The 26,377-nt window shown below is 39.4% G+C and overlaps 1 protein-coding gene across 1 annotated transcript; it reads left to right on the plus strand.

The window, feature by feature from the left end:
• The first annotated feature begins 24 nt into the window (after window positions 1-24).
• On the plus strand, window positions 25-25,841 carry cpne4b (copine IVb). The gene is made up of 16 exons (XM_072370881.1): window positions 25-346; window positions 5,050-5,240; window positions 9,614-9,793; window positions 11,758-11,829; window positions 12,034-12,108; window positions 12,632-12,715; window positions 12,824-12,913; window positions 15,603-15,704; window positions 15,806-15,892; window positions 17,329-17,388; window positions 17,491-17,624; window positions 17,833-17,887; window positions 18,080-18,131; window positions 18,699-18,832; window positions 19,211-19,447; window positions 24,884-25,841. Exons 2-16 carry the CDS (start codon window positions 5,070-5,072, stop codon window positions 25,013-25,015), a joined length of 1,665 nt encoding a protein of 554 aa, XP_072226982.1. The 5' UTR covers window positions 25-346; window positions 5,050-5,069; the 3' UTR covers window positions 25,016-25,841.
• The last annotated feature ends 536 nt before the right edge of the window (window positions 25,842-26,377 follow it).

The raw sequence follows: 26,377 nt of genomic DNA on the forward strand, positions 1-26,377 counted from the left end.
AAGACACCGTGATCCCAGGTCGCTGGTCCCTGGGTACGGTGCGCTTTCTGCGGCCCCCGATGGAGTGAGCGGATTACAAACTCCTGTTAAGTGGCGCACCGTTATCCTCCTCCCTACCTTTCGCCCAGAGTAAACCCAGGCGTGCGCATCCTCACCGTCCCTCAGCTCTGATCCACTGTCAGCGCCCAAAGCGGTCGATCTCTGCAGTGTCGGCGGGGGGGTTGAGGGGGACCATATAGACACCAAGAGTGAGATGGGTCCGGAGGCGGTGAGGTATTCGTGATTGTCAAGTGAACGGCGGTGAAGTTCTTCGGCTCCGCTCGGATCTTTTCTCCAGGACGCTGAGGTGAGTGTTGTTCCTCTGCATGAGGTCAGAGCAGCCTGGATGGTGCATGAGAGGTTTTGGTGTGGGCATTTTTTTCTATTTTGTCCTGCAAGTGATGCAGATTGCTTACGATTCAAACATAAATCCTGACAGAGAATGGAGATGGGTCCGTAATCACTATTTGCCAGCTTGTGTGACTTTGTGGATAGATGATTCTTTTTTTTTTGTGAAGAGCAAAACAAACCAGAAAACTACCTATTCCACTACTGATCAACAAAAATAAACCAAATATCATTTTAAAGCAATCCATGGGGGATTTTTATATTCTGTCTGAAATGACTGGAAAACACAGTTAGGGCTTCTCAGAAAGCTTCTGCTTTATCTCACCAGATAAGCCACATCAGCGGGGAAAATCCACCTTCTCCATCTCTTTTTCTTTTCTCTTGTCAGCTCTGTTTCACGTTTGCTCACTTAACTGCCTCTCAGTTCTTTCTCTGATTCAATTCACTCTCCATCTCTCCTCGGCCATCCCTCTATGCCAATAGGACTGAAAGTTCACAGAACCGGTTCACTTAGGATTTTCCCCTGAATTCCTCCTTGGTCCATTCTTTCACGGTTGATGTTCGTGTTTTTAAAAAAGCAAAGAAAGCCACATGCTTATTTAGGATGAAGTGCATGTGAGTCTTATTATCTCTGTCTGATAATCAATATGTGACCGAGCAATTAATGTCTGTTGTCATCGACCTGCCATGCCGGATTCTGTGATTCCAAATCGGTCACAGTCACTGTTGCACATATGGTGAATGGTCACACCTATACATTCTCTTACACATGGACACTCACAAAGTCAAGGGTCAAGCCAATCGAGTTGCACTGGAGTGATTGTCACAGTGTGAGGAAAACAGCCTGAGATTGAGGAGCTGTGCTGTGATTCTGGTGCAATCCAGGCAACCTGCCACTGGGCTTTTATCTGAGCATTACAGGTAAAAAGCTTAGCCTCTATTTATACTATTTGCACTCTTCTGTTCGATTGTGGCCTTGACTGAAGAAATACAAGGAAAAATGAATCATTTTTCTAAAACTAAACCTGGATTAATGCACACTCAAATCGACAAATAGATGAACAGATTAACAACTAAACAACTGAATGAATGACTTTGATTTTTTTCTCTCTAAACGACAGAATCTGACAGCATTTCAGAAAACACAACAACATAGCAGATTTGTTTCTGAATTAGGTTCTTCTGGTTTATTGTTGAAATTTTGTGGCGTTTCTGGTTTGTTTCCTGCGTTTGCATGTCTTTCTCTGTGCTCTTTGTTGATGTGTTCCCTGAAATATTGTGTGTCCTGCCGTCGCGTTCTTTGAAATGTTGTGGCGCTCTGACATGTTGTTGTTTTTGGTCTTGTTGTTGTTGCGTTTTGTACCTAAAGACCACCACAGATTAGTATTTCTCCATATAAATATAGAACTTAACCAGCTGTCAGTTTTTGCAAAACCACCGACGCTAGTGCGAGATCCTGTGAAGAAGTGTGATGTGAAAATTAATTGTCACCTCCGGCAGTGTGTAACACATGTGAGCGCTGATGCTTTGCTGAAATGCAAAGGAGGATTCGGCACATAATATATCTGGCTGCAGAAATCTTCCACATCTCCCTTCCCTATCGTGTCATCTTCTTTCAGCCGGAACAGACGGGCATCTGCTGCTCCCCACAGACACACACACTCATGCAGAATTAAATGTACTACAAGGGGCGCATTTGGACATCCAACTTTGTGCCACTCCCACACAGGTCTAGTGTATGTCACACATCTGCCATGTGGCTTAGTCAACATCTGTATGTCTCTATACAGCCAGTTTACCATGCTTTACTAAAAATATCAATTCACACACACTTTGAACATGAATTATGGAAGATGGAGGGGGTGGGGGGTGGGGGGGGGGGGGGTTGAGTGAGAGAGACATTCAGGTCAGAGTCAGACCCAATTCCAAGAGCTTCACTCCCTAAGGATGGTACTACTAGACCGCTGCATTAATATTCATTTGGTACCATCTAGAACATCAAATCTAAGGTTATATCTCAGTTAGGGCTAACAGGGCCTGAGGCCACCCAAGGTTCAACTCTTTATGCTTTGGGCTGTGAAATGGCAGTCATACCTTTCAGGATTATCATGGATGACCTATAATCTTACACTTGGTTTAACCTTTGTTTCAGCTTTGGGCTACTGTAACTTTTTTAGTAACTGTGACTGCAAATGCTCAGTAAATGTGTTATTCTATTTCAAAGGAACATTTTTTGGGAGTTACTTTTATTGTCCTTGCCCAGTATATCGATGCCACCTTTGTTTATTTTCTTCAAAGGTGAGCCCGCGGCGTGTCGACAGTTTGCCTGGAGACAGCTCTGTTTAAATGCTGAAAACGGGCCTATCAACACCTCTACAACCGACTAATTAACACCTTTTCATTTTTTACACCCACAGATTATGTGAGGCTTTAATATATTTAACATGACTTGTTGATTTGTGAGATAGAGAGTTGCTGGTTGGCTAATTGTGCTTCTGTTAGACAAAGCTTGGCAGGCTGCTCCCACCTGATTCCTTTCATGCTGAATTAACTTTAGCAGCTCCAGCCTGTAGCTTCATGTTTATGATGGACAAAATGTGAGTTTGGTTTTGATTTTCCTAGCTAACTTTTGACTGATAATTTGATTGTTTTCTGCTCGTTAATTTGTCAGTTGTTCTCATTCTCTTGATTATGCTTGACATTGGCCTAAATTAACCTTCTTGTGAGCTACAGGATTAATTCCCTGTGGTATAATCTCTATAACATCGAGGAGAAGTTTGTTGCAGATGGGAGAAATTTTCCTTTTATCACAAAGAATCATTGTGAAAAGGTCTAGTGCAGTGTTATTTTATGCCTAATTTCATTTCAAATTGCTGTTTAGTTAAGTTTAGGTCTATAAAGTGTAATTAGAAAAACATCATGGCTTGAATTAGATTCTCCAACATATCTCCTTCATCTATCTTATACATGGCACCATGTTTGCTCCATCTGCAACAGACTCAAGCCTGGTGCACACAATAAAACCTATTGGGTGCTGGTTGTCACCAAATTTGTGTCCATCTGCATGAATGAAATGATTTTGTGCCTACTTCACGCTTAACCATGAGAGAAGGCTATCAAAAGGGGCTGCTAACGTTCAAAGCAGGTGCAATACACTAGAGAGCAATTGCTTCCAAACATATCGAAATAATCCTTTAAAGGCCCTGAACACTTTCTTTTCAGGCTGTAGATGGTTGAGGATATGCTGGGAATTGAATCTTAGACACTCAAACAGGTGCAGCAAACTAACAGGGGAGCAAAGAAGAGCTGCGCACACCCACACGATCCTGAAAACAGTTCTTATTGAGCAGATTCTCAGAACACCTGTTTAGTTGGATTTGAACGTGAAAGTCATCCCAGCTAACTTATTAAATAAAAAAAGATGAACATATGTACAAATTGCCAGATGCTCTACCAACACATTTCCTTGATCAATATTAATGTTACATTGTTTATGACTTGGGGGAACTGCACTTATCTTTAGTCGTGTTTGAAGATAATGGGATTTTAATTGAATAAATATACAGCAGTTGACAGACTTCATCATAATGAAGTGTTGTTTTCTCACTGTAAAATACGATTAATTATTCATTACCTCCACGTCATGATGCCATTAAGGTCTGCCGTTCAGGATTTAGATACTCGAGAATATTCCTTTCATGGACTGTGAACGCTGTATTTGCTCACTGGAAACTTGAGGAGAAACCCGGCAACATGTCCTGGAGACTCAGCAAAGCTCACTTTATGCCTGTGTGCAGATGTGTTTGCTTGTGCCTCCTCACATGAATATGCACACACGCATGCACTCAGATGTGTGGATGTAAGTGCCTTCGTGGTAATACTGTGTGTTACATGTGCATTTGTGTGTATTTGGTCATCGTGTCTGAAATTCAGTAGCTTCACAGTTCTGACCTTGTCGTGACACTTTGAGTGCTGTCTGCTTAGTCAGGCCATCTGCATCTGCTCCTTACAATACGAACAACAGTTCAAACTGCAGTGCATTGCATTTTTATCTATCTATCTATCTATCTATCTATCTATCTATCTATCTATCTATCTATCTATCTATCTATCTATCTATCTATCTATCTATCTGTCTGTCTGTCTGTCTGTCTGTCTGTCTGTCTGTCTATCTATCTATCTATCTATCTATCTATCTATCTATCTATCTATCTATCTATCTATCTATCTATCTATCTATCTATCTATCTATCTATCTGTCTGTCTGTCTGTCTGTCTGTCTGTCTGTCTGTCTGTCTGTCTGTCTGTCTGTCTGTCTGTCTGTCTGTCTGTCTGTCTGTCTGTCTGTCTGTCTGTCTGTCTATCTATCTATCTATCTATCTATCTATCTATCTATCTATCTATCTATCTATCTATCTATCTATCTATCTGTCTATCTGTCTGTCTGTCTGTCTGTCTGTCTGTCTGTCTGTCTGTCTGTCTGTCTGTCTGTCTATCTGTCTGTCTATCTGTCTATCTATCTATCTATCTATCTATCTATCTATCTATCTATCTATCTATCTATCTATCTATCTATCTATCTATCTGTCTGTCTGTCTGTCTGTCTGTCTGTCTGTCTATTTTGTACAAATGAGCCCTATTTTCCGTCTCTTTTTTCTTCAGCGAGTGACTGTGAGTTCAGCATGAGTAACATCTATGAGTCTGCGGAGGCCACGCTGGGCTTCATCAGCTCTCCGTGCCTGACCAAAGTGGAGCTGAGAGTGGCCTGCCGGGGGATCTCGGACCGCGACGCCCTCTCCAAACCTGACCCGTGCGTGGTGCTGAAGATGCAGTCACACGGGCAGTGGTTTGAGGTACAGTAATCAGGAGAGGCGATGAGGCGGGAGGGGAGAGGCCGCTTCTAGTTGTGTCTCCAGTTAAGAAAGGCTATTTCATAATGAGAAAATCAAGGCATAATGGTCGGTCAGACTTATGAATCAAGAGTTGATTATGCTGAAGTGTCCTTTCTCTTCACACTGATTCCCCCTTTATGAGATGTGCTGAATACTAGCTGAAATGTGTGTGAGTATGTTTGAAGGTGCTACCTGATGTGCGAACAAATGTGTTTCGTGGTCTGCCATGCACTGAGGTGCCATTTGAACTGTTGTTTGGCATGTTTTTTTCTTACAGTGAGAATCTGCAGACACTACGTAAGAGCCCCTAAATAGAAATTACAATGTATACATTTGGACATATTTCTGAATGATCAGTTGCTTTTCCGTCTTCTTTGTTAGTGTCAGTGAACAGAATTCCCATAACTTTATTGTAGCTGTTCACTATCACTTTCATAGATATATAGGTCATTCCATGCCAAATTATTTTTTAAAAAGATAATCCATTTTCAACTAATTATCAGATGACAAATTCATCAAACATTTTTCATTTTTATATATATGAAAATAATATCAAAGCTCTTCTGTTAAAAAAAAAAAGTTTCATGGAACTTAGAATAATCCCTCTTGGGAAGATACACAGTCAAAAAAGTAGGTTTTCAGCTCTGAAGCTATATTTAGCAGAATCTGTGCCAGTTAATCTTGTTTTATTGCAGGACTAAATAACTTCTACATGTCTTATTAGAGAAAGTGGATGAAAATATAACTATTAGAAAGTTTTTTCCCCTCTTTGTTGAACAAATATGCATGTACAGAAATAACAGTAACACGGCCATTTTTAACTGATAGTGTGTAAGAATATCAGCTTCAGATAGTTTATATATATATATATATAGATATATATATATATCTATATATATGTATATTTCTTTTTGTGATCTGTTAAGTACAATTTGAATTAGTTTCTAAAGGAAACAAAATTTGGGGGACATTTTACCTTCTGTTTTTGTGTATAAAAAACTTGGCCAAGCACAGAACAACATTACTACAGAGTTCCTTTTTTTCAAGATTAAACCAAACGTTATGCTATCATTTGAGAGAGAAGCCAGAAATGATGGGAATTTATCTTTCAACCATTTGTGGACCAGCCAGAAGGTCTGTGCTGTGTCACATTATAATGATGTGACAATGATATATGCTCTGTAGTTTCAGTATTGTTTTTACAAAATGAACAATTGTTATCTTCGATTTTTAAACGTAGTCTAAGTAGAGGGATGATAATCCTTCATGATTTCGAAGCATGTTTCTTTTGCTTTAGGAGGTATAGGGAATTTAATGTACATAATTTAGCGACTGTATTTTTTTATCAAATTTATTTAATGTATCATTATGTTTCTGTAAAACATTTTCTGATAAAATAGCTTTTGCATTTCTTGTCTAGAAATAGAATTTCTTGAATTAGTGGGGGCAATTGCAGTTGTATAATATGGTGCATCAGTTTGTTAGAAACACAAATTCTCAGGGAAGTGCATGACGTGATTTCATGAATTCATGATGTGATTTCATGAATTCTGAAATGGGAGGATTGTAACTGTGTTTTGTGTAAAATCGTCCACATCCCAACAAATTTCCATTTGCATCAATTAGGATAGTGATTGTTAGGATAGTTATATATATACATATTAAAGCAGTGTTTTTGTATTTGCGGTGCAGTACAGATCTATAGTTCCATATTACGGTAGAGCAAAGGTGAGAAATTATATGCATATATCATTTTCCAGTATAATAAAATTTGTGTATGGTTCTCCAGTAATGCTATGGGAGGCCGATTAACATCAAATTCAGTAAAAAGCAGAAACTTTAAGCCACCAGTTTAATAAATAGAATTCCATCAGTGAAATATTCCATTCAGGCAATTGAAAACCACCATTGTTTTTTGGTTAAATAGCTAACATTTCAGTAACTACTATGAATAAATACAGTGAAATGGGACAACCTTGAGAAGTGTCTGTAAAAGTCTCCTATGAGACCATCTGAGCCAGGGGCTTTATTAAGAGAGAGTCAACCTATTACTGCATCACAGCTACCAGAAAGTGAAAACAAGTTATGATAATAGTTATTCACAGTTGAAATAGAATAGAAAACTCCCAATTAAGTGAAAAATGAGTGGTTGGTGAGACTCAAAATATGACAGAAATTCTGAGATTTTGCTGGAAAATTTGTGATATACTGTAAAGTAGAGCTTTAGGGATCTTATAGGGTCCCGATGATCAAAATACAGAAGGTGTTACACACTTATTTTTCCTCAAGAAATCAGTAGGTGAGCAGACATGCAATGACCCATTTACATTTATTCAGACTAGAAAAATACATAAATGTCTTCAACTACTTTTGCAGATCAGTTGTGAGCAGTTTTATTATAAATATCTTCGCTGGGAATGCCTGAAATTAGTCAAGCACGCTGCTGAATTCATGTTTGACTAAATGATTGCACTCGCTATCATGCAGAGCAGTGATTGTGTTGTGTTATGTTTGGCGCTTATGAATTATGGATTATGGATGCCATGCAGGTCAACTGAAATGAAAACTTTTGTAGACTTTTGTTAAGATTGTATCTATCCAAAGCCCTTTGTCATAATAAGATTATATTATTATATTCTAAATGAAAATAATCAGAGAAACAATTCTATTTTTTCCTGAAATCGTTTGCACTTTTATTGGCCTCATTGTGAACTGAATGAAGCTCAAATAGATAGAGACGACATTAAGGTAGACTGTGTTTCACATTGAAATGGTCACCTATTGTTGCTTTTAAGTGTTCCACATCTACTTCTGTGTCCTTTAAGCCACAGATGCTCTTTCAGGGCTTTCTAATGGAATCTAGAGATCACTATTTGAGCTGTATAAAAGCACAGAACAAGGGAAAAGATAAAATTTTTTGTGGCAAGAAAAAAATGTACTTAGTGATCTGTCTTCCCTTCGGATATGTAGTTAACATACTCACTTTCACACATCCAGCGTGCAATGACCCATTCAGCAGATGTGCAAACATATGTGGATTCACACGTCACTCATGTACACAAACTGCAAGCTACTCAAATGCAAGATTGCCACACACACACACACACACACACACACGCATACTCTTTTTCCGTAGAAGCTTACGATCAAGTGCTCAGAAAGTAGTGCAGCATTAGGCATAGATTGTCTTTGACTATACAAAAACATTATGCAGAGTACTGGTGTGTGTTTGTGTTCATACATGAAAAAAAGGAAAATATATGCATTACTATAAGCCCCTTTGAGGGAATGTGAAAATGGACAAACGCTATCGCTGCCCATCAGATTCAGCCTCTTAATTGGATAATTGTTGCGAGAGAACGTTGAAACAGTTGGGTGAGTGTGTGCCACTCTGTTTTGTGTATCTTCTGCACAGTGTGTGTGTGTGTGTGTGTGTGTGTATGAGCCAAAGGGTTATCAGCAATGAAAAGACCGCAGTCGCTGCCAGTGTTTGACGGGTTTTGTTGTCGACGCCGTCACATGCTTATAATCGGCATTCTGATCCTTTCTGTAGCAGACAGTGGGGAGCAGAGAATGTGAGATCAATGTTACAACTACAGTCGGATTTCTATGTAGTCAAACAGCTTGTGTGACTTTAAGGCATCAAGAAAAATCAATGATCGCAGTTTTAAAGTTGATAAGTGCGCACAATGCGGTAATGGCTATTGGTTGTAATTGCTGCTGAGCTGAGAAGTCTTTTGAGATTCACAATCAATGCACAGTCGCAGTGAGTTGGATGTTGAATGAGATTTTCATACTTCAGTGCATTTTGGAACGAACATAAAGAACTCAATTTAAAGCGAGACTGCCAGTAATGAATAGTGCACAAGTGACGAGAAAAAGTTTTTGTGTTTTCTCACAGAACTTTTACAAAATAAAGGAGGACTTTTATGTCTAAAGTTTATATAACTCAAGAATAAGACAAGGTTATGGTGGTCGTTTTTACACGTGTTGATCTCAAAGTCAAAAAGATCTCATTTACTGATATTTCATTTAATGATCCCACATCTTACATATATGATATATGAAAAATGATAATCTAGATTTATTAGATTTATCTTTAATCTAGAACAACAAATAGTTGAACAGACATAGCAATTATTTGTTTAATTTTAAATTTTTTTATTGATTTATTTTTTTGCACAGATGAAAAATATAATTACACTTTATTTCTAAGATAATGCACTAGAAACAGAGCTCAGCTTTGTTTCCACTACTTCAGCCAGTTCCTTTTTTATTGTTTGAATACTAAAGAAAGCCAGGAGATTTTTATGCATTTGCATGTGTGTTTGCAGGTAGACCGTACAGAGGTGATCCGTAGCAGCAGCAGTCCTGTCTTCTCCAAGATCTTTCTGGTGGATTACTACTTTGAGGAAGTCCAGAGGCTCCGATTTGAGCTGCACGACATCAGCTCTGGTAACAATGGCCTCCGTGATGCTGACTTCCTTGGAGCCATGGAGTGTACCTTAGGACAGGTCAGTGTGCCCCTCTGATTGGTTAGTAAATTGGGATCATGTATAAAGCAATAACTTTAATTAAGGAAATCAATGCAATGGGTACAAATAAAGGTACAGAAAACATCATTTCCAGAATCTTTAGCAGAAGGCAGGATTCTTACAACAGTCATCCTGTTTTATACATAATTCATAAATATGGTCATGCTGATTACTGTCTGCCTCCACTGTATACTGCTCAATAAAACAGACTAAATATGGAAGAGCATGTGAGATTGGTGACCCCATGAGACAAATGGTGTGCATGAGAGATGTTAACGTGGGGCACCTGAATGCATGTCAGATTGAGTTTAGTGTAAAACCCAATAGTGCATAAGATGTATGCATACTTTCACTAATGAACGCATGAAAGGAGGGCATTTAGGTGCAGATTATGAGTAGATTTGTTATCAGAAAATTTAGAATCACTTGGTGTTTTGTTTGCTAGTGTAGAGCATGACTGCAAGACTGCTTCAGGGCATCTTGAATGGAATGTGCTTTTGAAGCAAGAATCACCCCTGGCGGAAATAATCCCTTAATAAGGTTGCTGTATGTTAGACTTATGTATTTGCAAGAAGTCAGTTTTAACTACGGATCTTTACACTTGAGGTCAGCTGCTTACACTGGCCGCATTTGCAGTTTCAATGTCCTTGAGTTTGTGTTTACAGAAAGCCCTGAGGCTGATTTAAACTGTTTTCAATGCATTTATAGTGTATACTCTGATCTGTAGACCCTTGCTCACTGATTGGGTTGCTGACGCTTGTGATAGCTTCAATCGATATTTAAAGATTTTCTTTATTTCCTCCTATCACTCAATATCCACAAATTTTTAAAAAGAAAATTGTTATTGCTTTAAAGCTCATTAAGACGTTGAGTTGGTTGATTTCAGGGAATGATAATCTGATGTCATACTGAGTCTTTAAAACAAGACCAGGGTCCTGCAGCATTTTGATCCAGTCTGCTGTGCAGGAGAGTGGAATGTATTTACTTTTACTTCTCATAGCCAGAGATCCTATCAGCAGCTTAAAGCTGGTGGATTTCCAATAGTTGGAAGAAGTGAGATAACAGCCATCGAGGAGGAGGATTTTGAGGGCCAAAGAGGTGCAGTGAAATGGGGTAGCAGGATGCCAATATTAACTGTTCATGTCAACAGAAATATCCTGCTGTTAATCCAGGGTTTTGTAAAGAAAAGAACAGCATTGTTTCACTTTGACATGAAAACACCAAATGTGTATATTAGGATTTTAGTAAGTGGTTGTAACTGATCTATTAAAAAGAGAGTGTTTCGAGCTAAGACTTTAAGTGTATTAATTTCACAGTGTACTTAAACAGTATTCCCTGCTTTATGCACAGGGAATATCAGCTAAGGGAACAAAATTCCTCTATTTGGAACACCTTCTAATCACGTAGACAACACCCAATCACCCAGGATATATGTTGCTGCTGATTTACCAATTTTGGCTTCAAAAGCTAATCTTAGCTCCACATTAGAGTTAGCCCAACCAACAATTGTTTAGATGCTAACAGTCTAGTTTTAACGTCAGAAATAGCTTTTTTTCAGATACTAAATCATTTTCATGCCTTTAAATAAATTGGGGTTTTTTTCCAGCAAACTTAACCTCTTAAATTACATCAGTTATGTCAATATTAATAATGACTTTTTACAAAACTTGTTTAAACTGTTTATCAAACTCTATTTTTCTTCTGTTTAGTTTTGAACTCAATTGAAACATATGTTCTCTGATGGGCAATTTTGCTTTTCAGCTCACTGTGAAGTGATGAAGATTGTTCAAGCATATATTCCAAGCAAAGTGAAATGTGTCATTTGACAGGTTATGATAAAGCTGTTTTGTTTCTGCTGGATGTGTATGTATATTATGTTAACATTATGTTGAAAAGCCAAGTAACCCCTTGTTGACTTAGGTCTGTGTTTTTGCTTGTTTCAGATTGTCTCTCAGAGGAAACTGACCAAAGCTCTCCTCAAACAGGGAAACACTGCTGGGAAGTCTTCTATAATGGTATAATCTTAGTTGCACACATACGCAAGCACAAATCACATGCACACACACCTCCTCATGCACCCAGATAATTAATTTGATGATGTTGCCTGTTCAGTCTGTTCTGTACCTCATTTCCATCTCATTTTCTCTCACCTCCTTCCTCTGCCTCTTCCCCACTGATTCCCAATCTCCCTCTTCTCCCCTCCTCCCCCCCTTGTATAGGTGACAGCAGAGGAGTTATCTGGGAATGACGATTACGTTGAACTGTCGTTCAGTGCTCGGAAGCTGGACGACAAGGTTTGTCCCATTTTGCTTTTAAGAATGTCTTTTAGAATTTCCAAATGGACTCTGTAAGATATGAGAGGAATTATTGGTAAAGTGGTGAGTTCATGTTGTCAGACAGGTGCCTGTTGGTGGAGAAGTACAGATGTGGGATTCAGTGATAAAGGAACTCTCACAATCCAAAGGATTAAAATCTGGCATTAGAGGCCTGCCAAGATATGTGGGCACCTCTCCCAAGCTATAACCCCATTTTATCTCGACACCGCACACAGATAACTATATTAATTCTTAGCTTCCATGCACACACACCCACATGTATGTCCACGGATGACTAATCCAAACAAGTTGCACCCAAGGGGACTGATAGGAGACAGAAGGGAGGGGTGGATAAATTTGAGAGGACATGAGAGGGATGGGTGGGAGAAACAAAAGAGAATCGAGAGGTGAAATAATGGTATTGTTAGTTTATGGATTTAGATTTATGGCGATCAAAGACACTTCTGAGGGAATGTTTTACATGCTTGTTTTCTCTTTGAAGGATTTCTTCAGTAAATCAGACCCTTTCCTGGAGATTTTTAGATTAAATGATGATGGAACTGAGTCGCTCGTACACCGAACTGAGGTAATCACAGTGCATTCTCACACACATACAGTACATATGGTCAGATGTTTCAGGCCTGTGATGAACAATAACTGTTATTCTATGAATGTACACTCTGAATGTTCACAGACGGTCATGAACAACCTGAGCCCAATTTGGAAATCCTTCAAAGTTTCCTTGAACACACTCTGCAGCGGAGACCATGACAGAGAGCTAAAGGTGAGTTTGCTTCTACAGCTGTTTAAACTGGTGAAAAATAATGGCAGCAACATTATGCTCAATCTTAAACACGATGTTCGGCACGGTCAGTGTGGAAAAACCTCACTGAGACACAAAGCTCACTCAGAGGACTAAACCCAAACAGCACCTGCCGAAGTTTTTTGACAAGGTGCTACATTTTTTTAAGCTTCATTGAAAACACAAGACAAGATTAGGAAAAGCACCATATACAGTGGCATGCAAAAGTTTGCTAAAGTTTTTAATTAGATCTTTATCACTCATTCAACTGATGCAAATCTTAACGCTTCTTAAGCTTTTTTTTTTTAAACATTTCCCAGCAATCAGCGGCTGTGGGCTCCTCTAAGCAGCTCTGTCACACTCTTTGAATTAAACTAATCAATTTTCATAGATATGGTAAAAGGCTGTTAGTTGACAGCAAGAACTTTATAAGCAGTAGTTTCCTCAGTCTATTATGTAATAAGGAAATGCAAGTCTGAAGAAAAATATCAAACTTATCATCCTGACTGCGAAATTCTGAGTCGGAAGTTTGCCAATGAACATCTGAGCAAGCTTCTTAGAAAAAAGTTGTGTGGACTGATAAGATTAAAAAGTAATGCTTTGGCTGCAATGAGCTGAGATGTTTGGAGGCAAAGGGTCACAGAAAAAGGCTGCATGATGGTGGGTTGAGCTTACTTTGGGTTGGTGTTTCAGCCAGTGGCAGAGGGAAGACAGCAAAGAAACTGAGCATAAAAAGAGGATAGCCTCTGAAATGGGATAAAGATCCTCAACACACTTCAAAACTCCCAACGGACAACTTCATGAGCTGTATAGTCATTGTTTTTTGATGGCCCTCGCAGTTCCCCCGACTGAACATTAGGTCAGGGGACTGTGAGGGCCATGAAAGAATGAAACTATTTGCACATTACACATTTATATTACCACACCCTGGCCATACCTGCACCGTCAAATTGCTTTTAATTTTTTTTTTATCTCTTGTGAACATGTTGTTAATTTGTTTTGTGTGCTTGTCTTGTTATTTGTGTCTTAACGTTAATTGGATCTGGGCTTTAAAAAAGTGTTTAAAAAGTGTTTACATGATGTCACACTGGCCAGGGAGGGTCCTGTATAGCACCTACCAAGACCTTCACTCTTTTTTTATGCAGAAACTGTAAAGAAAGGAAAATAGAAAATGAATTCGAACTAGGTTTGGTATTCACTGTAAAAACGTTTTGAACATGGATGCCGACACCATTGTAATTTTGAAGTATAACGTGAATAAAATTTTATGAGCTCATCACAAAAAAAGTCTCAGTCAGCTCATTACATTTTCTTTGCAGAGCCATGAGTTGAGCTCAGGTCACGTTGTTTTTCCAGATGCCTTCATAATATTTAAAGGCCCGTGTGGTCATCTTAAGCTCTCACCTTCTTTTGCCAAAGTACATCTAAGTACGTGCACGTTTGTGCGTGCGTGCGCGAGCAGTGGCTGCACATCAGCTGTGAACAGTTATTCTTATCATGAATAAACATGAGGCCGTTCATTAAATATTCAGAGGCTTCTTAACTCTGCACGGCTCCTGACAGCAGGAGAAAGGGCTCACACACTCGCAAATGCACATGCACGCCACTGGCTATGGTTTCTGGGGTTACCTGTTTGAAGTATCAGGGCTATAGTGAGAAATGACACAGCAGAGATTTCTATTCAGACCAGGGCTTTCTCTCCACCGGAGTCTTAACTGACCAATGCATAAATGCATAACCCGCTTCTGCAGTGTCTGGCTGCCTCTCTCTTTGTACTTCTCCTTACCCATCTCTCCACCTCTCTACTTTTCCTCTATCTTTCTCTCCCCGTTTCGCCTCCCGCTTTCTCCGTCAGTTAGTATTCAGTGAATGGAACAGAGCTTCTTGATTTTTTCATTAGTCTCTAGCACACCTCTCAGCAACTTCAAGTGGAAGCGAGGCTGCAAAATCAAGCGCTCGCTGCCTCGTACACAGAAATTACTGTCAAAAACACAAATGATTGGACACACACAGACAAAAAAAGGACTCACACACTTCAGGTTTAGGCTCTCAGCAGCTTAAGTGGCAGAAAGGAAATAAGGGGATTACTCCTGGTCTTTGTTTTTAATCAGACACTGTTGGATAAGTTCTGATAGCTATTTGCTAGTTTGACCATGGGCAAGAGGGTCACAAAGCTTTACAGCGAATTGACTCATTCTCATCAATTAGACCACAACATAAGAGTCAAGATTTTTCTGGGTGTCTGTGTTAACTCTGGTTTGCTTCCTAGAACGTTCTGAACACCAGAAACTATGTGGGTGAGCACATAAACTGGTGCCTTTTGTCATCTTTTGAAATGATCAGACTGCTTTTTTACGAGGCATTAAGTTTTTTCTGCTGACCCTCACTTAATTGTAGTCATTCATCACGGCAAGCAGCTCCTTTGAGAGAAACAAACTATTACATCTAAATACTAACACACACATAAACCTGTCTCTTAAGCTGCGTCGCTCTCAGCATCCTAAGATTAATATTTCACCGCTCCATCGCCCCCCCACTAACACCACCTTATCAATCATTCAGCATGGCATTTCTCTGCGTGCCTGCGAGTGCATGTGTGTGCGTTTAGGTAGCTGTGTTGCCGCTGTGCATTAACTGAGTTGATGTGTGCATGTGCCTTTTTCTGCGGCAGTGCACAGTTTGGGACTGGGACTCCAATGGAAAACATGACTTCATCGGGGAGTTTCAGACCACATATAAGGAGATGATGAGGGCAGAGCAGGAGGGCAAGCAGGTAAGAAAATGCACACTCTAACTCAAAGCACTGGTGTATGCCTCTCTATAATCCTTCCCGGCCACTGTTACATATTGTTTTGTTCGTGTGTGTTTACCCAGATCCAATGGGAATGTATCAACCCTAAATATCAGGTGAAGAAGAAAAATTACAGAAACTCTGGGACTGTCATTCTCAATCAATGCAAGGTGAGGTCGCACAGTATTATCCTTGTGGCGTCTGCAATCTTTATGTATACTTGCCCTTCATATATGTAACTAATTATTATGAATATGAATACATATATATTTTTCAGTTATGGTTTCAAACGCACATTTCCCAGAGTTGAAAGATTGGTCCTAACATTGCTATTTTTATCCAAACTAAATTTACATGAAAAACTTGGAGCCAGGGAACTTGTCTGATTGTTTCAAGATTAACTTTAAGAATCATTGCATTCTCAGGACTTTTCTTATCTGGAAGCATCTATGTCGTTTCCTCTACTTGCACTTAGTAGAATACCCAAATAGCACATGCTTGTTACAGTTTTGAATGAGATTTTACTGCTCTGGTGTGACACCTTAGTGGTTTTCTGAAGCTGTATTGTAGGGCATTAATCTTTTCACATTTCACATTTTACACCTTGAAATGACATGTCAAAAGGTAAGTGTTAAGGTGAAACTTCGGGGTACGCTGTCATGCCAGAAGAATTGGTTCTATTGCGCAGAAGAACATGCAAAAAAGAAGCAAACAAACGCACACCATATCCGCGCACCATTACATGACAAAAAGCATACATTAGATTTTGAGGCAGTGTTTCTTCCCTTTCAAGTGATTCCCAAATTATTAAAATACTTGGACATTGCAGTAATTAGAACTAGGAGAAATCATTCTCGGTGGTATACCCTTTGAATATAATATTGTGGTTCTTGATTCGCTAGTGTATTTTGGTCAGTAAGAGCATGAAAAAAAAACGTTATTGCTACACAAGATCCAACCCTTAGGGATAGATGTTCAGTTGTGGATTGCAAAGGTGCAGCTAGATTTGATTTATCCGACTTCTCCACCAAAGCCTGTGCTGTCATGAATGCCCTCAACAAGCCTCAAAAACACCCTTTGAAGATAACATTTACGTCACACAGGCCCCAAAAGATTCTCATCTACATGCAGAGCTGATAGGAGTAACCCATGTGGGGAGCTCCCTTCTGCAACCTGCCACCACTTTTGAGAGACTCACCATTATTTTCCTCAGAAACAAGAGTGGATTGTTTTTTGTGTTTTGAAAAAAAGAAGGCTGAAAATAAATCATAGATTATCCTGAGATTTTATTATTGATTTACTTTATGTAAACAGAATACATGTCATCTATTTTATACTGCCTGTCAGATTCAAAGGAAGAACAACTTTCTCTGACTCTAAGGAACAGCAAACCCTGATTGTTTTCGAGGGCATGAATGTATTCTTCTATATTACGTGACCACGTGTACGTTGCATGTATTTTATCTGTGCAAGTTTGATGCACAACTTTGTGGCAGAACAGCCCCATCTGAGACAATAAAACACAGTCTATCTGTCTTTTCATAACCCTTGAACAATTCATGACTCAAAGTGAACTAAAATGAACTAAAATGTTCTCTCCTTACAGATCATAAAAATGTATTCCTTCCTGGATTACATCATGGGAGGCTGCCAGATTCAGTTCACGGTAAGTTCTCTCACATAACATTTGAATTTTCTTGATATTTTCATCAGTGCCTGTTTGTGGCCACTTGCTGTGTGAGTGTGTCCGTGTGTGTTTCTGTCCCAGGTGGCAATTGACTTCACAGCGTCCAATGGGGACCCGAGAAACAGCTGCTCCCTCCACTACATACACCCTTACCAGCCCAATGAGTACCTCAAAGCGCTGGTGGCTGTAGGGGAAATCTGCCAAGACTATGACAGGTAGGGTCCACTCCATTAATCATCATTCACCTCATCCTGACACACACATCAAATTTCTCTCCCACACATACTAGATTTTCTCTCCTTGAGGATCAAAATTTGTATGCACAAAGTGATTCATTATGTATTAATTATGCAAAGAGATTTAGAAATTTCTTACGCTTTTGTCCATTATTTGCCTTCACCATGTTTTTCTCCATTTCTCCAGTGATAAAATGTTCCCAGCATTTGGTTTTGGAGCTCTGATACCGCCTGACTTCAAGGTAGGACGTGTGCATTTGTTGAAGAAGGGGGATTTCTGGCTGGTTCAGATTAAGATTTTAGCCCTCTTTTGGAGGCACAGCTTGCTTTTGATCAACATGAAAGGCAGAAAACATCTGTCAACCTGTGAATCGGACTTGACACATTGTTGTTGCAACCGTTAAAGGCCTGTCTGTTCTCTGCCCTGCCCAAAGGTTTCACATGATTTTGCGGTGAACTTTGATGAGGACAATCCTGAATGTGCCGGTGAGCTACCCCACCTCAAACTCACACAAACACACTTGACATGCACATTCACACATCACAGAACCAAAAAACAGCCCTGCAGTATAGCCACTGCATGCCTCTCATCTCTATCTCACTGTTAGCCCCATATTACTCTTCCCTTTGTTTCCTCCTTTACACACACACACACACAGACACACACACACACACAAATGCAATTGGGAGATTTGTCACAATGCTGCAGGATGTATTTCAGCCTCTACGATACAGAGAAAAACAACACTAATCTCTATGTGTTAAATGGGCTTCTGTGCTTTTCTCCCAACATAGCTGCAGTCCTTGTTGAAGGTGTATGCATCTAACTGTGCATTTGTGCGCACTATAATGGAATGCTTTTTAAAAATGTCTCAGCAACCTTGGAGTACAATCACATGTGGAGAGTATGATTTATTGTAGTAGATGCTTTTTGCAAGTACAAGAACTTTGATTTTGCAAGGTCAGCGTGGTGCAATATTGCACACAGACATATGCTATGGAGGAAGAGACATCAACAAACAGCAAAAGTACCTGTACATACTTGTGTTGCAGGGATACAAGGCGTGGTGGAAGCCTACCAGAACTGCCTCCCTAAGATCCAGCTGTACGGACCCACGAACATTGCCCCAATCATCCAGAAAGTGGCCTCCTCTGCCTCAGAGGAGATGCACACCAAAGAGGCTATGGTGAGCAAGAAAATGAAAAAGACAGGAGTCAAAAAGACTGGAGCATTTTTGTTCCTCTTGTTGTGACTGTTGTTTGCAATGGCAGATTGGGTAGAGAAGGAAAATACAAAATCAGAAAAAGGGCAAAAAGTGAGGCATCAGAGGAGTGAAAAGATGAGAGAAATGAGATGAACTGTGAAGGAGTGGAGGAATAATTGATATTGATTCCATTCCAGTCATACATTTTTTAATATGAACCCCTCTCTGCTCTAAAGCCGCTTCTCTCTGGATAAGAATGAGTTTTATTAGCCCCTGACAAGAAGACACTTTTAAATGATTAAATCCATTAAATATCTATTTCTCCTTCCTTCACTCCAAACTATGAATCTGTTAACTCAGGAATATTTCATCTTGCTGATCCTGACGGATGGCGTCATCACTGACATGGCCGACACACGGGAGGCCATTGTGCATGCCTCTCACCTGCCCATGTCTGTTATCATCGTTGGTGTGGGCAACGCAGACTTCACAGACATGCAGATTCTTGATGGGGATGATGGGATCCTGCGTTCACCCAAGGGCGAGCCTGTCCTCCGTGACATCGTCCAGTTTGTCCCTTTCAAGGACTTCAAACACGTAGGTGGTGGTGGGGGTTTTGCACCAGATGCTGTTTTTCAGCTAATTTGTACATTATCTGTTCCTACTTCTCCACAACCATTGTAGATCCAATCTGTGCTCATTCCCAGGGTGTCAAATACTGCAATTTGTTTCAAAGCTGCTGGTTTTTCTGACACATTAGCTGCCTTTTGGTTCCCTGACGTCATAGCAGACACAAAGCGTAAATGCTGTGTTGACGCACTTGAGAGTTTGCTGTTCGAAAGGAAGACAAGTCTGCATATGGAGGTAAGAGGTGCTGGTGAATATGATAAGGTATCGGCTCACCTTGAATACATAGATGCCTTTCATGCTTGGGACGCTGAGGTCCCCACCAATTTTTAAGATGGTGCATTTTTTTTTCCAGTCACTCTTTCAAAAGCTTTACTGACAGTATAGAAGCACCATAAGAAAACAGTGCAATACAAATTTTTTGTCCTCAAAAAAAGTTAGAATGAGTGACAACTGGTTTAACGTGAACTGTGTTCTCTAACAACACGACAGGATGAAACTTTCAAACAACAGGGCAATTTCACTGGAGATTTACATAGAATCTGTGCGACATATACATACAATTATTCTGCAAAATATCCTCTTGATTAATGTTTTAATTGAGCAAATGAAATGTTGTTAAGTCAGACCAGGAGCTTTTGTATGTCACCTGAAAATGTTTCAGTAAGAAAAAGTGACTTCAGTCTGTCTCAGAGGAAGATGTTATGTAGCATCTTCCTCATCATTGCAATGCTACCTACATTGCTAAAAGTGTTTTTCCCAACTTATGTTGATTTCATGTTTTGAAAGAAAGGTAATAAGAAATACCACCAAATGACAACTCAATTACATTTCTGGCCTTTCAAAGTCTTCGGTAAACAACATTTCCCCATCTCTTTTCAATAATGGCCCCAAGCCCTCCATCAGTGGAGTCTGCAGTTTACTGATCTGGTCGTGATCAGCTTTCACTGACAAAGCAAACGCAGCCTTGCAAACTTTGTTTGAAGAGGTGGATTGTCTTCCCTCACTGTAAATCTCATGTTTGAAAGGGGAGGTTCTCAAATGGATTTGCATCTAAGTTTATATGGTTTGGAGTTGAAAAATGTGCATAGAAATAATTCAGTCAGCTTAATAATCGCACATGTAAAGGTTTATTTGTTAAGTTAAGCTTAGCTGACATTGTTAATGTTACCCTTTCGCTGTCCTCTGTTTTCTCATATAACAGCCACTGTTCCTTTGGCAGTAGATGTAATATTTCACTTGTTTGTTTGATTTAGAGACGTGAGATGTAATGCATACAGTGCATGTTTCCCATATTCCTACTGTTTATTTTCAACTCTCAGGTGGCTTTGACTACATTCTTTTGCTGCACTTTTGTTCCTTCCTTAGTTATTCACTGACTTCATACCAATTCCTCCATTACACCACCAAAAATTTACATGTGATGAATAAGCATGTTCTTATTTTTAAGCCTGATGTGGCATCAACACTTTCAGATGACACAAGACAGACAAAGAAGCAACATGTCTTCTGTTTTGTTATTGTGTTTTCTGAAATGATGTGCTTTTCCGTATCATTTTCATATATGGTGTGGTGTTTCCTGAAATGTTCTAGTTTTTTGTGTTTGGTTGACATGACATGGAGGGTAGACGATACATTTTTTAAGATATCTCAACATCTTAAGACTTAAAAAGAAAAGAAAAAGACCACAGTTGGAATGACTAAACTCGTTTGCAGATGACAACATGCACAATTGCAGGCACTACAGATGAATAGTCAGTGTACAGAGAAATAAAGAAATAAATTAGCCTCATTTGCACCCTCAGATGAAGGCATTTGTGTCATGTGGCCCATAGTGGACTCACATGTAATCCTGAATGCACAGAGTGCAACTCTCACATAAATGAGACCTACTCAAACTACTCTGAGTTTTCATACCACACTGACTTTACATTTTGTTGACTCTTTTTTTGGTCTCTGCCTTAGTCTGAACCGGAAATTAGTCAAAGCAGTGGTGGGTTTTTGCATATGGGTAAAAAAAATAGGTGTCCCCTAAATTCTGCACATACTGATGAATATTTATTAAAATCTTAAAGATAATTGAATCACTTTTAACCACCAAATTACTTTCAACATTTTTTCAGATCAGGACGGGGTCGAGCATATCCTGTTTAGAATACTCCCAATTATCTGTGTCCCAATTTAAACACAAGTACAGAGACCACAGGGACAGTGTTTTACTGCCCTCCATTCTGTTTGAACAGCTACTAGATTTATCTATTTAATTCAAAAGGAAATCAATGCCAAAGTAGTCATAATACAATAACTTTATTTTTTTGTCCTAAACTTCAAAAGGTTATATTTCAATGTTTTGTTTGTGTGGACTTTTATTCTGGGAGAGAAGACTTACTTACGACATTTCTTTTGCATGTGTGTGTGGGCGTAATACGCTCTCCGTGCTCGTCAAAACACATCAGATCTCTGCTCTCTTGATTATTTGTATTTGCATGTGTGAGTGTGTGTGTGAGAGAGTAAGTCTGTATAACTGCCTCTCTGGTGGCATTAATTTTGCCTGGCTCTGACCAGATGTGTTTGGCTGGGTCCGTTATGGTGAGTTTGGTCTGTGACAGGTTGGGAAATTAGACAATTATATTCCATCGAATCAGCAAGTTAAGGAGTAGGAACATGTATTGAATATTTGGAGACTAAAATTGGACAGAGAGGAGAACTGATATGAATAATGGGGAGGGATGAGGGAGAGAGACAGCTCCCTGTGGTGATAGCGTTGGATGGGGGGGTGGGGGGGGGGGGGGGGGGGGGGGGGGTCAGTGGAAGACCAGAGCTAAAGACAAAAGGGAACGAGGGAGTGTGTGACAGAGGTGGAGAGGTGATTTTCTGCTCCGTCGTTTCTTTTCAGAAGAGATTAGCTGGACCGAGCTGCTGGGTGACAGGCAGAGAGGAGGATAACAGGTAGATAGAAGCAGAAGGGAGAAAGGAGGAGGGAGGGTGGAAATGAGAGGAAAGGAAAACGAGTGAAGAGGTTGGGGTGGAAGCACTTTGATGATGCATTGTCTCAGAGAATTATGTGAGACGGAGTACAACGGACTCTCTGACTTTGAGGATTCTGAAGTATGTGTGCGCGTGTGTGTGTGTAATGTGGTAGCATGCAGACAAGTGGCTGGCCTCTGTGTGTGAGTTTGTGTGTTCATAAATGCACTAGTGTGAGTTAAGGATTTTCCTTCTTCAATACTAAATACTAAACTATTGTTCTGGAGGTTTTGTTTTTTTATGCTTTAGACTTTATATGCTTTCTGTTCTCTTATTTAATCTGATTATTTCTGTTTAAGTCCAAAGTGTAAGCACTCTCACTTAATTCATTTATTGTATATACAGTGTTATTATTGTATCTCAGAGGATAAAGGGGCAATTAAATATCCTCAATATCTCATTTTTTCCATCATACATCATCATTGTGAAAAGCCATCTGCATTGGCTATAAGTTGTGATTACATGTCTTGTACAGTCTAAATATGGCTGACTAGAGATGACAGAAGTCATATCTTGTTATCATAGTAATGACTATGAATAGCATGCGCTTGGACATATTACCATGCTTGGATATATTTCAACTGTGTTGAATCCCCTTTGATATAGGATTGTTGCTGCTCAATTATCCTGAGTTGTCTTTAGTGTATTTTGTGTAAGAAATCTACTTTGAGGACACGTGACAAATGTTTTCAGTTCATCAAAGGATTGGACTTTAGGCAGGCCAGTCCAGCACAGAGTACTCGTCTTCTATTCTTAAGCCAATTGTAATAGCTGCAGTTAACCTGCTATTAAGCAGTGTCCTGATGTGTCTTGATATGCAAGATCTTTCCTGGAAAAGACATTGTCTTGATGGGAGCACATGTTGCTTTAAAACCTATATGTGTCTCTCAGCCCAGATGGCACTTTCCTTATGTGTAAGTTTCCAGTTCCATAGGCACTAATGCGCCCCCATGCCTTCAGAGATGCGGGCTTTTGAACCGACTACTGATAAGAAGTCGGGTGCTCCCTCGCATCTTTTTACTTGAGGATTTGGTGTCAGTGATTTTCAAAAAGAATTTCAAATTTTGATTCATCCGACAGCAGGATGGTTTTCCCCTTTGGTTGGGTTCATTTTAATGAGTCTCAGCCCAAAGAGTACCATATCATTTCTGGTTCATGTAGACACATGGCTTTTTATTTGCATGACAGAGCTTTATCCTGTATTTATGGATGGGACGGTGAACTGAGTTCACTGACAATGATTTGTAAAAGTGTGCCTGATCCCATGCAGTGATTATCAAGTCTGCTTTTAACCTAGAGCTACCTGCAGGCTCAAAGATCATTGGCATCCAACACTGATTTTCAGCCATATTCTTTGCACACAGATATCTCCAGATTGTCTAAATCTTTTTTGATGATCTTTTTATTTTAGATGATAGAACATTCAAAGTTTTCACAATTGTATGATTTTGAGGGACATTATTTTGATATTATTCCACAATTTGTATATGCAGGTTTTTACAGATGAATAAACCTCTGCAAACCTTTATTTGCGAGAGACTCTATCTCACTAAAATGCTCTTTTTTATCCCGAATCATGTTACTGACCTGTTGTCAATTAACCTAATTAGCTGCAACATGTTGTCCACCTATTTATTTTTTAGTACCACTTATTTTTCCTGCCTATTGTTGCCCATGTCCCAACCTTTTTGAGAGATGTTCCTGTCATCAAATTCAAGATGAGCGAGTATTTCTGTGAAATAGTCAACTGTCTCAATTTTCACCTACTCACATGGTTTCTTTGTTTCTCTTGAAATATTGAAAGATTGGTATATGAGATTTGCAAATACCTGAATTCAGATCACATTTTGCCACTCAATTTTACTAACAACCTAGAACTTAATCCTCTCTTCCATGTGGAGGACATGATAATGTTGATCATTCATCGTCTACCTAAACCCACTCTGCCTCTCCCAGGGGGCTGATGCCTGTACCAGGTGCCATTGGGTGAGAGGTAGTATTTGGTCTATCATTAACTCAGACAGAGCCACAGAAACTTCTACATGGTGTGTGATCCTTTACTTTTGTGTTGTGTAGCAAGGGTGGTTCATTGCAGAATCTGACAGGAGCTGTCAGGATATGGTGTATTGTCCTGCTGTACCATATATTTGCACTCATACGGTATAGAAAAACCTAATTTTTTTTTGGACACCAGAGAACAAAAAGGTGAAAACGGGAATGTTTCTGAGGATGTCAGATGAATCACATCAATCTCAGAGGTCTACACCTTTGGCAGCATAGAGCTCAACAGTAAATTTGAGCCTCTTAGAATCAGGCATGACTGGTGATGTGTGTGTATTTGCGACTCATTTCCTTCTATTTCTCTGTCTATATTTCCAGGCCTCCCCAGCTGCCTTGGCTAAGAGTGTTCTGGCAGAGGTCCCTAACCAGGTGGTGGATTACTACAATGCGAAAGGAATTAAGCCGAAGTGTATGTCTGACTACGAGTCCACAAGAGCCTTCAGCCCCTGACAATGGACTGTGTGCACACATACACACGATTCTACACACACACTCTTCCATATTCATATATAAATCATATATAAATACATTCAAGTACTGTATAATACATATACATGTCCTAAAGCACAATGAAACACACAAATATGTACACACAATAATACTACATTAGTAGTCTAGCTCAGAGAATTAGCTCGTTATGGTGAAATAATTTGAACTACTACATTGATGACTATTGCATGTTTGGCCACAAGGGCATCACCTGAGATATTATTACTCTCTACTGTATATTGAAAAGGTATTTCTAGAAATAATAACAGTCTTCTGAACCAGCATGCTGACTCTGACTATAGCCCACTGGAGGAAATGACACTCCTACCTTATTTAGATAACTAGCAAGTACATAGAGCAAAAGATCTATGTGGGGAAAAAGCCTAAATAAGAGCCTGCATAGTCTAAATTGTTTAGAATTAGCATTGCAAATGTTATTCATGGGTGTGATGGCATTACAGTTAGTGTACTGCATAAATGCATGCATAATTCAGCTCCCACTAATATCCACTCTTGAGTAGTCGCTTGCTAGTTACGAAATAAAGTATCTCTGTCATTTGAATGAAACTGGGGGTCATCTGGGGAGTCTGGGGTTCTTTTTTACAGAATTGTTTGTGATTTTGCTAAATGGAAACAAATAACTGAATAATTGAAATAATTTCTTAATAACCTTCTTACATTGTAAAGAGTTTTGGGAGGGTAGACAAGTGTGTGTGGTAGGCACTCATCTGTGAGTCGAAAATAGCTTCTTTTTTCTGTATTCTGCATGTGGATAACAATAAAGATACTTTGGTTTTCTCATTTTAGTGTGATGTGTTCTTTCTGTGCTTGTGTGAGAAAGACTTTAGTTGTGGGAATTTAAATCGGGTCACAGAGTTATGGGGTTTTGTCTTCCTTATGGGAACAGAAAGCTAATTTTGACAATGTCAGGTTTGATATTCATAAGACACGAGATGGAAGATAGAAAAGTAAGATATATGAGACAAAATATGTAAAGTTTAATTATCGTATCTTTCATGGTTTAACAACCTGTAATGTTGAAATCCGCAGAGTGCATCGACACAAATGATACCTGACTAAAGCAGCTCAGAATAATGATTTATTACAGCGGGTAAACTATTCTGTTAAGATTGAAATTCAACGTGCTATCTTTTCAGGCTTTACTGACTTTGTGTGTGCAATCATGTTGTCTTTAGGTGTCATTTTGAGTAATAAAGAAAAAGTGCGCGGCCTCTTTGCTGATTGAGATTTTTAGCTGTTATTCGTACATTCAATTTGAAAAATGCAGACCTACAGTGAGATTAGATGTCTCTTTCGTGTGTG

The sequence above is a fragment of the Leuresthes tenuis genome, unplaced genomic scaffold (genome assembly GCF_036924035.1).
Source record: "Leuresthes tenuis unplaced genomic scaffold, fLeuTen1.0.hap1 SCAF_18, whole genome shotgun sequence".
Classification (NCBI taxonomy): domain Eukaryota; kingdom Metazoa; phylum Chordata; class Actinopteri; order Atheriniformes; family Atherinopsidae; genus Leuresthes; species Leuresthes tenuis.

Excerpts from the sequence above, each read along its gene's own strand:
- cpne4b (XM_072370881.1), top strand. The coding sequence starts at position 5,070 with ATGAGTAACATCTATGAGTCTGCGGAGGCCACGCTGGGCTTCATCAGC. Across the intron at positions 5,241-9,613 it reads CACACGGGCAGTGGTTTGAG|GTAGACCGTACAGAGGTGAT; the intron begins GTACAGTAATCA and ends GTGTGTTTGCAG. Across the intron at positions 18,833-19,210 it reads TGCACACCAAAGAGGCTATG|GAATATTTCATCTTGCTGAT; the intron begins GTGAGCAAGAAA and ends CTGTTAACTCAG.